This window comes from Danio rerio, chromosome 23 (assembly GCF_052040795.2).
Source record: "Danio rerio strain M-AB ecotype USA chromosome 23, GRCz13ab, whole genome shotgun sequence".
In the NCBI taxonomy this organism is placed as follows: domain Eukaryota; kingdom Metazoa; phylum Chordata; class Actinopteri; order Cypriniformes; family Danionidae; genus Danio; species Danio rerio.
Window position 1 is genome coordinate 21077993 of NC_141043.1, and position 13567 is coordinate 21091559.

At 38.1% G+C, this 13567-nt stretch overlaps 2 protein-coding genes across 52 annotated transcripts in view; both read right to left on the bottom strand.

Annotated features, from left to right (window-relative positions):
• pm20d1.1 (peptidase M20 domain containing 1, tandem duplicate 1) overlaps positions 1-11537 on the bottom strand; it is a 12071-nt gene extending 534 nt beyond the window's left edge. The window contains exons 1-14 of one of the 3 annotated variants that reach the window (XM_087305710.1): positions 11127-11537; positions 9258-9367; positions 6607-6693; positions 6287-6522; positions 6103-6189; positions 5897-6030; positions 5693-5812; positions 5436-5511; positions 2689-2750; positions 2532-2610; positions 2365-2436; positions 532-697; positions 288-387; positions 29-208 (exon numbers count right to left, since the gene is read on the bottom strand). In XM_087305710.1, coding sequence (XP_087161836.1) covers positions 94-208; positions 288-387; positions 532-697; positions 2365-2436; positions 2532-2610; positions 2689-2750; positions 5436-5511; positions 5693-5812; positions 5897-6030; positions 6103-6189; positions 6287-6522; positions 6607-6693; positions 9258-9367; positions 11127-11227 — 1545 coding nt within the window. In that variant the 5' untranslated portion in view covers positions 11228-11537 and the 3' untranslated portion in view covers positions 29-93. Of the gene's footprint in view, positions 1-28; positions 209-287; positions 388-531; positions 698-2364; positions 2437-2531; positions 2611-2688; positions 2751-5435; positions 5512-5692; positions 5813-5896; positions 6031-6102; positions 6190-6286; positions 6523-6606; positions 6694-9257 lie in introns of those variants that run through there. The other 2 variants (XR_015522821.1, NM_001037371.2) reach the window with 2 other exon arrangements.
• A 132-nt stretch (positions 11538-11669) lies between these two features.
• Positions 11670-13567, bottom strand: part of lemd1 (LEM domain containing 1) — a 41685-nt gene continuing 39787 nt past the window's right edge. For all 49 annotated transcript variants that reach the window (XR_015522769.1, XR_015522764.1, XR_015522766.1 and 46 more), the window contains 2 exons: positions 13445-13509; positions 11670-12400 (listed from right to left, as the gene is read on the bottom strand). Coding sequence is in view for 42 of the 49 variants with exons in the window: in XM_087305546.1 (XP_087161672.1) it covers positions 12121-12400; positions 13445-13509 (345 nt within the window). In the remaining 7 variants the exon portion in view is untranslated. The remainder of the gene's footprint in view (positions 12401-13444; positions 13510-13567) is intronic.

The window sequence follows — 13567 nt, forward strand, 5'->3', positions numbered from 1 at the left end:
TTGGAAAAAAATTCATTCTGATGCTAAAGAGTTTGAACTGTAGTCTACAAACCACTTTATTTAGTCAGAACCAAAGCATACAAACGTAACATTTTAGGAGCGAAGTGTCGGCAGATTCCTGACATCACTGTTCTGCATGAGCTGGAAGTAAAACAGCACGATCTCTTCATAGTTCTGAATGGAGATTCTCTCGTTCACTCCATGGAATCTGAAGGAAAGTACAAGTTGGTTAATATTTAGTCTTTTTACAGCATCAGACACTTCAATATCATTTTCATGTATCGTACCTTGCAGAATCTCCAGGTTTGTACCATGAAGGAGCAAAGCGATAGATGTCCGGAGACAGTTGAGTGTAGTGCCGGCTGTCAGTGTTGGCCACACAGATGCCTGTGAGAGCAAATCATAGAGCTCGTTTGTTGACAAAACAAAGAGTTAGAGGAGCTCTTTGGGAGTCAATGATTTATGTAAAGTGCACTTAAACTGCTAGAGCTCTTGACAGTGAGAGCTTGATGACAATGCTGAAAGTCTCACCTGGAGTTACAGTGACCTGAGGGAAGATGTCCTGGACGCTTTTCTTGATGATCTGGTAGCCGAATGTGTCGTCCTCATAGGAGCTGATTGGCAGAGGGTCAAATCCATTGATGAACTCCACTTTCACCCGCTTGTCAGATACAGTGGATTCAATCAGGTTGAGAACCTAGATAGGGAATGGAGAATTCGTTTGGTTTTCGCAAACTTTAAAAAGTTTTGAAAATTGTGTATTTAATCATGTGACCAACATAATTCTGTGATACATTTGTTTCCATTTTACTTGGTAGGCAAGCATTAACAATATAAAAATAAACAATGCAAAATTAATGTTAAAAAACAAAGAAAAAAAATGAAAATTAGAGAGGAAAATACATAACGTATGATGTAAAAATTTATACAACAGTTCTGTCTGGTTCTTGAATCTGATTGGCTGATAGCCATGCAATATTCTGCAAATAACAGCACTACTACCGCCTATTCACCCCTGTGTATTACTCCGCACACATACAGCGACAGGCAGAGAACGCTACAGTTTGACAAATATTGCAGCTTTTGGGCAATATAATGTCCTAAAGAGTGTAAAGAATGTAGTTGCTTAGATTACAACTTTGCAGTTCATTTATAAGGATAGAGCCTATTTTTAAATATGTATAATTTCAGATCATCAGATTCAGTACATCGGCCAAAAAAAGTGACAGTTGACATTCCGCCACAAGATGGGGACAGAGGGCGCATGATAAGTCCTTTGGGGAGAAAAACATTTTCTCATCGTAAATTTCAAAGAGCAGAACAAATCATTATCAATCAGGTAAGTGACATTCTAAGTCGATCTCTATCTTTTGTATTTTGTATTCCTGTATTTATTCCACAGAGACTGGTAGTGTTTGCTTTGCTTTGGCTTCTTTTGGTTAATTATTGTGATGTCCCGATTGCAACAGAGAAATACTGGGAAATCTCTGTAGATTGATGGTATTTCATGACGTTCAGCCTTATAATCCTAAAATGTCAGCAAAATCATCCGTTTTGTCATTACTGTAGATATTATGCTAACGAATAATTTAAACACTAGCTCTAAAATGACGTTGGTGATTTAGTAATGGTTTCTGCTGTTCTGACAGTCAACTGCAGATGTGAATGAGTGACGGAAATAGTTCCTCGTACTATGTGTATTTCGGCACTGGTGAGGGGCACCAAGGCACTCAGCCTCCAGTCTCAAGCCATTGTATTCCTCCCACCAGTGCCGATATACAGTCACATCCCACTGCTACTCGTGTGATATTGCTCATATAAAATTCACATATGTCCTTCATTAACAGCACATATTAACTAATTGATTGTTGTTTATTCATCTTTAAGGTAGTTACGTTTAATATTTGGTAGGATAAGGAAAGTTAAATAAGATGCAGAATATGTACTTTAGAAGTAGTAATAAACAGCCAGCATTTTAATAACATGCAGTTAATAAGCCACTAGTTATTGTGAGAATCTAAAGCTTTACCAAATAAATCAATATTAATACTGCTTGTACTAAAATACGTCTGATATATGCATCTGCTACATGCTAATTTTCATTTTCACACTTTTAGTTTATCGTGGCGGCTCATGTTTGGAAAACAATTTAAAAATCATAACTTGGACAGATTACTTAACGTAACTACAAGTCTTTCCTGTCATAGTTGTTTTTTATACCACATTTGGTGGATGTTCATTTTTAACCCTGCTTTGGATGATTGTCTATTTATGTGGATTGCTGCAACTGTAGATTTGCATAAGGGTAGAGCTAAAGCTTCCTGTGTTGTCTGGCATTTCCTGTGCCAATGCTGTTCCTTTCACCTCCTGCACTGTCTGTGATGAGTGGATGCGGAAATTGACAAAGGCCTCAGCATATGCCGGCATCACATTAATCTGTCAAGACACAGCAAGAATAGTCAGATCACCATTCAAGAGCTTTTATCATCTAACATGTACAAATAGACAAAATAATGCACGTAAAAGCCCACCTTTACACCAGAGTTGAACATGGTGACTGCAGTCGTTGTTCTCACAAAGGCATTTGTGTCAGGCTGTCCTTCCAAAACACTGCAAATGTGGTTTAAAATTGTTACAGATCTTAACAATTGCTTACAACTTACAGCAGTGAGCAGAAATGAGCCCTACCTGCTGAGCAGAGAAGAGAAGAGCCACAGATTTGACATGATCATTCTATACGACCACCCAAACTAGAAGGAAAAAGAGAATTTATGAAGATTATGAAAATTGCAAAAAAAAAAAAAAAAAAATAGTGTATTTACATGGCAACCATATATCAACCAATCAGAGACAAATTCTCCTCTATTGGAATTGGGAAATAGTTAAATTAACTGCTTGCGTCACTCATGCACTTAGATGCTGTTTGTGAACAAAGTGTGCATCACAGGACACTGACTGTTTCTAAATGCAGCTGCAGTGACGCCCTGACTTTACCAACTGGCCACTGGCTCTTTTATGGCTTGTTTCCAGTGAGTGGTCTAGTACGGTACGGTTCGGGTCGGTACTGATCACCTTTATCAGGCTTACGTTTCCACTACCAAGGGTACCCTTTTGGTGGGCGTGGTGTACGACAGTTTCAGTCAACGTCATTCTCGCTCAAATAAATGTGAACAGTAAAGCCGTAAAGGTGTTCACACATCATACGAGAAGCACTTCTCACAAAACAGATGCTTTATACACATAAATACTTGTTTATTAATGTTTATTACTAACCTTTCTATGAACATGATTTGATTATAACTGCAGATTATGGACGGTGCAAAATAGCCTACTTTAACATCTGTATTTATTTAAAATAAACAAATAAATGAACATATATGAACACAAACAGCCCCTTAGTCTTCGATATGTTACCAACTACAGAAAAACTACACGCAGCAGACATTTAGTCCTTATTTAGTTTAAAAAACAATGCATCATAGCCCACAGTCAGCGCAAACCTCTCATTCGTGTCTGTAATCTTTACCAGCACATGTAGCCTCATTTAGAGAGTAATTCCGTCATTCAGAGTTCATAATAGTCCAGAAGGGAATGATAAACATGGCAGTTTGTTTGTGATTCAGGTTGCTAAAACAATTTGCTCCTGAGTTTTGTCGGGCTTCTCCTTTGTTCACGCTTCACTCTCGTGTTTTTCCTTTTCTTTCTGAATGAGTCACATGCGTTTGTCAGTTTCCTACTGGGTCGGGTTTCAAAAGCAAGTAAATAATTAGGCGCACACTATTATCTAAGGGTGTCACGATCCTCCAAATTCTCGATTCAATTACATTTTTGATTCTAAAAGGCACGATTCGATTAGATTTTCGATTATGAATAATTAATTAATTAATTAATGACCAATTCATTATTTGTAGTCTACCGTTTAAACTACCTGACCTGCATGGTCATTGTTTTACCCATAAACAAATCATACAGTAAATGAATAAAGGCAAGTTACACATATAATTACCACCTGTCAATCACTTTTTCTGCGGGACTCGTGAATAGGCAGTGATCTTTATAATGGCAGTGATCGTTGTTATAATGGCATCGGTAAAAAAGAGGCACAACCAACAGGAACCAGCCAACAGTATCTGAGGTGTTCGCTAAAATGACTAAGTACAAGTGAGTGAAAGATTGAAGCAGTCCTCTGACTGCCTGGACCTGCTGTCTCGAGCGCATGGCTGTCTGCGTCTGTGTCTGTGTGGTCACGTGATGTGCATTTTTAGAGGTAACGTTAGAGAGGAAGGAGGGCTGCTCAGAAATGCTACACGCCACTGTGTATGTCAAATCGTTGTCGTTTTAAAATGCCATTTAAAAACAAAGACAGTGTAAACAGGGCCTGAGTGTGTACTTTTCGCAAGCGGATTTGCAACGGGGGCGGGCGGAGGATCGCGATGCCGGTGTTGTCTATCGGACGAACCATACCTAATACGTACATAGCAGAGCTTGCAAAACTGTGTTTTTTTGTCGACAACACGAACGTTGTCAACATAACTCACTGGAAATCCAAAATGCTTACACACCGGCGACTTCATTGAAAGAGGAGAGGGTTTAAGTTCTGTCGACGGGTCTCCTGCGTCTGCAGTTTAACAAGCACTTCAACAAGCCTGTTTTTTTCCCGCTTGGCAAGCCAAGCTGACGTGACATCGGGGCGTGGCAGCATCGACGATTCTATTTTTTGATTCGATAATCGAAATTGAGCATAAATTTCGATCGATTTCGATTTTGACACCCCTACTATTATCATCAGCTCAAGAAGTTTGTTACTTTAGATATAGACACGCGGCGAGCGTAAGCAAGAAAGCGAAACCTATCACGCTTCAGGCTGGCTCGTAAAAAACTAAGGGGCACAGGGTAAGACTGCTCTTCTTTTTGGTTTTGTGGCTGTTCATCAAGACGACGACAAGGTTTGTTTAAGCCCAGGTCGACCATGGCTCGTTATTAAATATATATATTTACGCTGTAAAAGATCTCTCGGCTGTGTATTTTAAACATGGCGGCTCTTTTGTTTTCATTCTAGCTTGTGGCGCAAGCGAATGATGTTTCTCTGTAAACCAATAGCGTTCAGCTGTGCATCTAGCTCCGCCTTTTTGTACCCTTTCTCGTGTTTGTTACCCTTTCTAAAGGGTGCCGAAAAAGTGGTACAGTACAGTTTGGTACGCCTTTTGACAGTGGAAACTATATAAAAGCGTACCAAACCAAACCGCTCAGTGGAAATGGGCCATTATTTACAAGGCGAGGCTTATTCTGCCATGCTGTTCTTTCTCCTATTTGCAACTGTACTTTTACTATCTTTTTAGTATCTTTTAGTGTGCTTTTTAAATATGTAGTATAAAAGCATTCAGTATAAGGAGAGTTCTTTCAAGCATTTTAAAACATGACTGTTACATTGTTACCTTATGTGCCAGGTGCTCAAATGTGGCACGCTCAGGACCATGACCAAAAAGATTAGGCATCCTATTTTTCTCCAACCTGGAAAATTTAGTCAAACAAAAGAAAACACAAGACACTTAACTCTTTCTTGCTCAGATCATTTTTCTTTATCACCTCCCTTACTTAAGCTAACCTTTTTACATTCTGACACAACATACTTTCTTAATTCTTTTTGAAATGTTAACATTTTTCATACTGAAGTAAATAAACCATTTATGACCTTGCAACAGCTGATGCCAGGATGCCAATGCTGCTCTCTCTGGGTGGCATGGATGAATGTCCTGGAGGAGTGCTGACACTCAGCTTTACAGTGGTCTGACCCTTCTCACTTACACCAATTCTACCAAAACACACAGAAAAAAAAGGTTACACACAAGTTTAATACCCAAACAACGATATTAAAGCAGTAAATCAATGGTCTCACAATGCAGCAGGTTCATTCAGGCCATCAACTACACCATCCATAATTGTGAGACCTTCATCTAAAACGTAAAGAAGCTTCACTCCACGACTCTTCAACAGATTCACAATCTTCACTGCACCTTCTTCACCATTGATCTTTAAGAAAACAAAAATCTGCATTAATACAAGATTTCGGCTTTAATTTCTGCAGATGGCCTTGAGACTGACTTCCTCATCGTGACCCAAGCCAATGTAGAAAGTCCTGCGAGGAGTGTAGCCTCTTTCCAGCAGGTATTCCAGCGCCTGAAGGATCCCCTTCAACAGCAAACATCATCACAGTTAGCATAAGCATGGACTGATGAGATGTGTATCTGTTTTAATCGAAAAATTATGAGGTGTTGATTGACTGTACCATCACAGACTGTTTATTATCGATGGTTCCTCGTCCGTAAATGAATCCATCGATCTCCTGTGCAGAGAAAGGAGGAGCGTCCCATCCATCCGCCTCATTAGCCGGCACTACATCAATGTGAGCCAGGAGCATGTAGGGCTCCAGGCCTGCATCTGCTCCCGCTACTGTGAACAGATGACTGTAGTTTCCCACCACTTCATGTCTGACCAGACTGGAGGAGAAGACCTTCGGGAAAACTGAGAGGGCCAAAAAAAAAAAAAAAACTTTAGAATTGAAAACATACTTACACTCCCAATGTTTTAATGTTTTATGAATCTCACCTCTCCTCAACAGCAGGTCAAACTCTTGCAGGGCAGTTATGTTCTGATCAGACTCTGAAAAGGACACTGTAGGAATCTGAACTGCCACTATACAAACAAAAAAAGAAAATCTGAACATCTGAATGTTTAGATTTACATCGAAACTTGAAAACAACCTGCTTTACTGAACAATCACCAAGTCTTTAGACTGATTTTTTAAAAGAATATTCTGTTTATAAAGTTTACATTTAAAGTGGATGACAGGTTTTTCAAAGTTGTTTTTAAGACCAGAATGGGTGTTGTTTGGTTGTTATAGAACTTTTCAAAATGTTTTAATAAGGGCTGCATGGTATAAGAACAATCTAGCATTGCAATATTTTATTTTGCGATACATATTGTGATATAGGGCTGTGTGATTTGGCAAAATCTCGATTAATTTTCTTTCAAAGTTCACTGATAAGCTTTGTACAGTAAATTTGCTCACATATACAAGTAAGATATTTCTGAATGAAGGTGAATTACTTGATTTTAAAATAATTGAAGGAAACACACTATCTACCATCTATGATTGTTTATTGAACATTGACTTTAAATAACTGAAATTAAAATAAACATTGCATGAAACCAACAGTGACTTTTTTTCTTATGAAAGTGAAAATAAATTCAATTCAATTCAATTCAGCTTTATTTGTATAGCGCTTTTACAATGTAGATTGTGTCAAAGCAGCTTCACATAAATGGTCATAGTAACTGGAACAGTGTGGTTCAGTAACTGGAACAGTGTGGTTCAGGTTTTAGTGTTTAAGTTCAGTTCAGTTCAGTTTAGCTCAGTTCAGTGTGATTTAATCATTACTGAGAGTTCAAACACTGAAGAGCCAATTCATCGATGCGTAGCTCTACCAATCCTGAACCATGCGAGGCAGTGGCGACAGCGGAGAGGGAAAAAAAACTTCACCTGAAGTTAATAGCTTGCACTTTTGGAAACAAAATAAATTATATTGCGCCGGACCACAGCCATGCGCCAGACCACATCTGTGCGTTTGACAGAAGTTTAAATCAGCCTTAACAGAGCTGTAGGGAAAGTAACTAAAAAAAATGACCTGAAAAAATTTGATTGAGATCAACATTTAGAACCTATAATCGATTACTTTTCGATTAATCGCCCAGCCCTGTTGCAATATTTCACCAGATTACTTAATATTTTTATTTGGAAATAATTTATAATGTTAGATCAATTGTGATCAGTGGGAGTGCATCTCCATAAAATCATTATCATAAAACAATCTCTAAATTTCCCTGACAGTTTCATTGTGGTCTGTGCTGTTTGCAGTGCATTTCTGTATTTGTATGTGTTGCGAGTATTTTCTTGAATGTGTTTTGTCGATGATTGATGTTTAATATTTGCATCTCCATAAAATCTAATAAACAATCTGTAAACTTTTTTGGGGTCCCCCCCCCCCCCAACACATTTTAATTGTGGTCTGTGCTATTTGCAGTACATTGCTGTATTTGCATGTGTTTAGGCATGGAACGATAACTGATTTTAAGGTTATCACGGTTTGGAAAGGTCAAGGTCTTAAAACTGCCAAAGTTTTCTGTTATCCTATTCCTAAGGTATGTATAAGTTGTTGTGTTTTAAACATGTTTTTCACAACTATTTTATTTAGTTTTTTAGGGCAACATTTTAAATGTTTATTAAAATAAAATATATTGTGCTCAATGGGGGAAAAGTTTTTTTTTTTTACCCAGACATTTAAAAAGAACTTATTTTGGAGCAGCAATTACAATACTGTGACGTTTTTGTTATCATATCATCAGAATCTTATACTGGCCATCGATAAATATAATCAACCAAAAGATACAACAAAAATCTAAGAAACCTAAAACAGTCTAACAGTAAAAGTAAAGTCACAAATGACACAATGTCTTATACCTGTATTTTTTTTAAATCATACAATCATAAGCATCAAAAACTATTATAATACAAACTCAATATTTATCTTGCAATGTGACTATTGCGAACGATCATATCATATTGATGCTGAAACGATAAATTGTGCAGCTCTAGTTTTCATCCACTTTAAATGTTGACATATAGTGCTCAGCATATGAGTACACCCATCACAAATCTACATTTTAAATTCATATTTTTAATAGAAAGCCATGCAATATTATATTTGTGCATTTACATTAGATTAGTCAGCACTGAAGCCAAATCTGGACCTTATCTAACAAAATAACTTAGGATAACAGTCCAAAAACTAGTACAACCAAATTTATATTATAGAAAAATATGAAATACAAATTTTAAAAAAGAAGAAAAATCAAAAGTGAAAAGTTTAGTTGTATATTTGTGGGTTGTGGTTTTTGCATTATTTTGCTTAAATTTAATTGTATTATCTTTTAATTTCTAAATATGTTTGGTGAGAAATATTATTTTAATAAATATATATCTGTTTAATAAATCAGTTTTGTTTAAATGCACCAAAAAAAAAAAAAAAACACATCGCCAATATTCACTGGGACATAAATACAAATATGCATTTTCAAAATGGGGTGTACTCAATTATGCTGAGCACTGTATATACACTAAAATCATTTATTAAATAATCCCCATTGAATCCTATAAAGAGTTATTAAAACATATTTCTAAATAAATTCTCTTTTCTTACCTTTAAAGTTGTCCAGTAGCTTCTCTTTTTGTTCTGGACTTAAATAGGGATAAATGGTGCTTGTATTTTCCCATTGACCAAGCTCTCTGTTCACTTTAAAAGTAAATGTTCTACCGATCACAACCGAAAACAAAATTAAAACTGAAAGTAGTAGGATTGCAAACAGTATCCCAAAAAACTTCAAAACAGTCTTCTTGGTGAATTTGGTCTTCATCTTTCAAAAGTTCAGCAAAAAATGACAATCATGTGTAAGATCAGGGTTCATATTTTTATAGCCTCACTGATGACGCAACAAAGGGGCCTCTGCTGGTGTGATATAACACCAATAACAAAACGTAAAGACCAACTTATCTTAGACCAACTTATTTTTTGGATTTTTTTTTTTTGGATTAACAAAAAACTCAAATATTTTAACACTTAAAACTAATGAACACAATTTGAGTAACTATTTAAATAAGGTTTCTTCTATTTTTAGAAGCCATCTTAGAAGCGTCGAGCATGACGCCTGGCCCGTCTGCGTCTAGGAGGAGGGAGTCGAGCCGCCACACTGGCCTTCAGATCCTCTCTGTAAGTGCTAAGTTCATGCCAGTGTCTGCTGGGTGAAGCTGCAGGCTCCTGTACACGACGAGGGAGGAACTGTCTTAACACTGGAAAAAGCCTTTTGTCTTGCTCAAACCTTTCAAGAACTTCATCGACCGCATTCCCAAACAGGCCAAATGGAGATATCGGGGCATTGAGGAGGAAAATTTTGTCACTTTCCTTCAGAGAGGACAAATCCAGCCAGAGATGTCTCTCGGTGACAACCATTGCAGCCATAGAGTACCCAATGGCTTGGGCTGTTTGCTTGATGGTTCGAAGTGACAAATCAATGGCTTTGCGGACTTCGGTAACCGCTTCAGGACCAATGCCCTTGCCTGTGTCCAGGTCCTTCAGCAACTTGGCCTGGTACGCCTGTAACACTGACAGAGTGTGCAACGCACCTCCAGCTTGACCTGCAGCTTTATACGCCTTACCAACCAGACGAGAGGTCACTTGAGAGGGCCCTGGAGGCAATGTTGGGGTGCAAAAAAACGATGCGGTGGAAGGGGAGAGATGGTTCCCTAACGCCTGTTCCACCTTAGGCATGGCTACATAGCCATGCTCTTTCAACCCCACGACATTAGAGGAGAAAGACAGCACTGGGTGATATACTGGGGCCGCGTAAGGAGTCTTCCATGACCTTGACAACTCTCTGTGGGTGTCAGGTAAGAATGGAAGGCTCTGCTTTGAGGGGTGAGCTTGGTCTGCAATGATATACATCCCATTCAGCCGATTGGGTTTCTCAATGGGGTCTCGTGGCCAGTCAAGACTCAGTCTAGCCACAGCCCGAGTAACAACATCAAGCATCTCAAAGTAACCTTGATGCTTAGCAGGTATAACATGTTGTGCTGACCTGATGTTTAACCTTTTTGATGCTGGAAGCTGGTTCTCGTTTAGACTGGAAGTTGTTACAAGGTCCGGTTTCGCATCCAGAATGGGTTGCTCGGAGTGTGGGCGAGCACCTGCGGCTGCGCGCTCGTTTGCGGAGGCCATGCTTACCGCTTCAGCAGACACGGGGCCAGAAACACGGGGTGCAGATGCACGGGTTTCTAAATTGGTAAACACAGCCAGTCGGGACCGGCGCTTGGGTACCGTGAAACGCTGGCAGTGGGCGCAGTCAGAGCCTGCAAGAGCCGCCCGAGCGTGCTCTGCGCCCAAGCACAGAATACAAAACTCATGCGTGTCCTCCATTGCAATACGATGAGTACATGGTCTCACACATTTCCTGAACATTTTGATAGTAGCCATAATGTAATCACAAATTAATACGATGATAAATAATCAAATAACCTTGACAGGAAGGTTTTCTGATGAAAATAGAGAGCAACCGCCAATTTGGGGTCACCTGACTTCCGGTTGAGCCTCGGCCAATGAGATTGCCGTACATTCATAATATAAATCCATCACAAGCGACTTATATAAGTGTATGTAGAATAGCGGTCTTGCAGCCATTTTGTCTACGAAGTACAAAAATATAGTTTTTTTGATAGTGAAACGTGCGTGAGACAGGCAAGTGTATGGGGTTTGTATGCAAAATCAGAATAAACAGTGGGCTACCTGTTTTCCGTAGGTAAAACATTATTTACTAATAGTTATATTTATTTATCTAGCCGTTTAAAATGTTAGTGGGGTTTGGTTCTTAAAAAAAACATTAATCCCAAGTAGACAATTAAAATTTAACAAAATAGTAGGATTTGTAATACACAACCAGAATGTTTTGTATTTGCTATAAAATATTACTTTCCTACTGAATGTTTGTCAACCATTCCAAATAATCTTTCGACAACCCCTTAATAGGAGGTTTATTTGTGTGCTTTTATGAAAACACAAAGCTTTGGAGAACAAATTTATTTATTCACAAATAAAACCACCAAACACAAAGTAGACATTTAAAAGCAAAGTGATCATGACTTCTGTAAGACTGTAAGTAGAATGTGATTGTCTCTGTACAAGTTCAGGTATCTGTATCAGGATGGACAACAAGAGTATAAATAACCTCTGTAACTTTCAAGTAAAGAAAACAGTATAAAACACACGTCTGTATAAGATCAACCAGAAAAAAAATCCATGCAAAGGGCTAGCCGACAACACATCCTTTTTAAAGTTTTAAAACCCTATTCTGTCTTTCAAAAGCAAGCATGGTGGAGTTATGTATATTAGTTCCACTCGGTTCAACAAAAATCTCCTCTGACACTAGTTTATAAAAGATAATTTGAACGACATTTGCTGGACTAGACCCTGAGATTAAATCGACACATCCTCGTTTGGCATCAGTGCATCAAAGCTAAGCGCCAGTGAAGGATGAGATGCATGTGAGAGCCGATTCATGCAGACCATCGAGAAGAGCAGTGAAAGGACTGGAGAGCTGCTCGTCCATGCAGGAGTAGATGATGTAGAGCAGGCAGACCACCATAAGGAAGACAATGACCTGAACCCATAGAGGCACCAGACGCTGCTGAATCTCCTGCCTCTCCAATATAGTGGGACTCAGTAGAGGCAATTCAGGATATTTAAACTGCACGGGACGGCCTGCAGCTCCCTTTATAGATCTTCTCTTTGTAGCACTGTATGCAAAAAAGGGGACATAATAAGAGGCATACAAATCAATAGAAACATAATTGTACTTAAATGGATAGTTCACCCAAAAATGAAAAAAATTACTGTAAATTTACTCTCACGGGCATCCAAGATGTAGGTGAATCTCTTTCTTCAGTAGAGCATTAAAGACTTATTTATCAAGAGTTTCTGCGGTTTCACCAAGTCAAACGTAAGACTTTAAGACCTTTCTACCCCCCAGAATGAAATTTTAGACTTAATGTAAGGTTAAACGCTAAAGATTTTCTTAATGGCCCAGCAGACAAAAAAAAAATTACTTGCCCTATCAAGAAACAAATTAGTAAACAAATAGTAATGTCACATATTTAAAATAATGTGTCGAATCAAGCGCACCCTAGTTGTACGCATGTAATGCAAATGATTAAAACATGCAAATGATTTAAACCTAAAAAAAAAACTGGATTATAGCAATGTTATGTGAAGAATTCTAATGTTGTGTATATGCATTTATTTGACATTTATTTTATATCAAGCCCCCCTTGGACAGGTGTTAAGAGTCTGCTAAAACTCTTGGATGGACATGTGTTGGATCCATTGGGTAGCTTTACATAAAAAAAAAATTAAAATTAAGACCCGTTTAAAATAATTTCAGACATACTAGGCAATATTTCAGTCAACTTAAGACTTCTTAAGGCCAAAAATTTAGTTTTTGAAAATTATGACATTTTAAGACCCTGTGGACACCCCATTAGCTGAAATCATGGTTCTTGGTCATTTATAAAATGACAGTGAATAACTACTGATGCATTGAGAGTCCAAATACAGTTACAATTATTACTGGTGGCCCTTAATCATACAGCACGATCTCATGAGAAAACAATTGGTTTGTTCCATTGCATTATATTAAATCATAAAGGATAAGTTTTAGCCAAAATATTCTTTAAATGTTCTAATATGAAAAAAATAAATAAATAGAATCACCACTTCTTGCATGGACAGTAAGTTACCAGCACATTTTTATTTTTGGGCCAAATATCCTATATTGTACTCACAAGATTCCAGTGGGGGTTCTTTCAGCATCAGGGAACATCTCTGAAAGCACATCTGATGCAGGTTCCTATTGGAGCAAAAAACAACATTCTGAATAGAAAAAATAAGTGTGTGACAAGGCACTC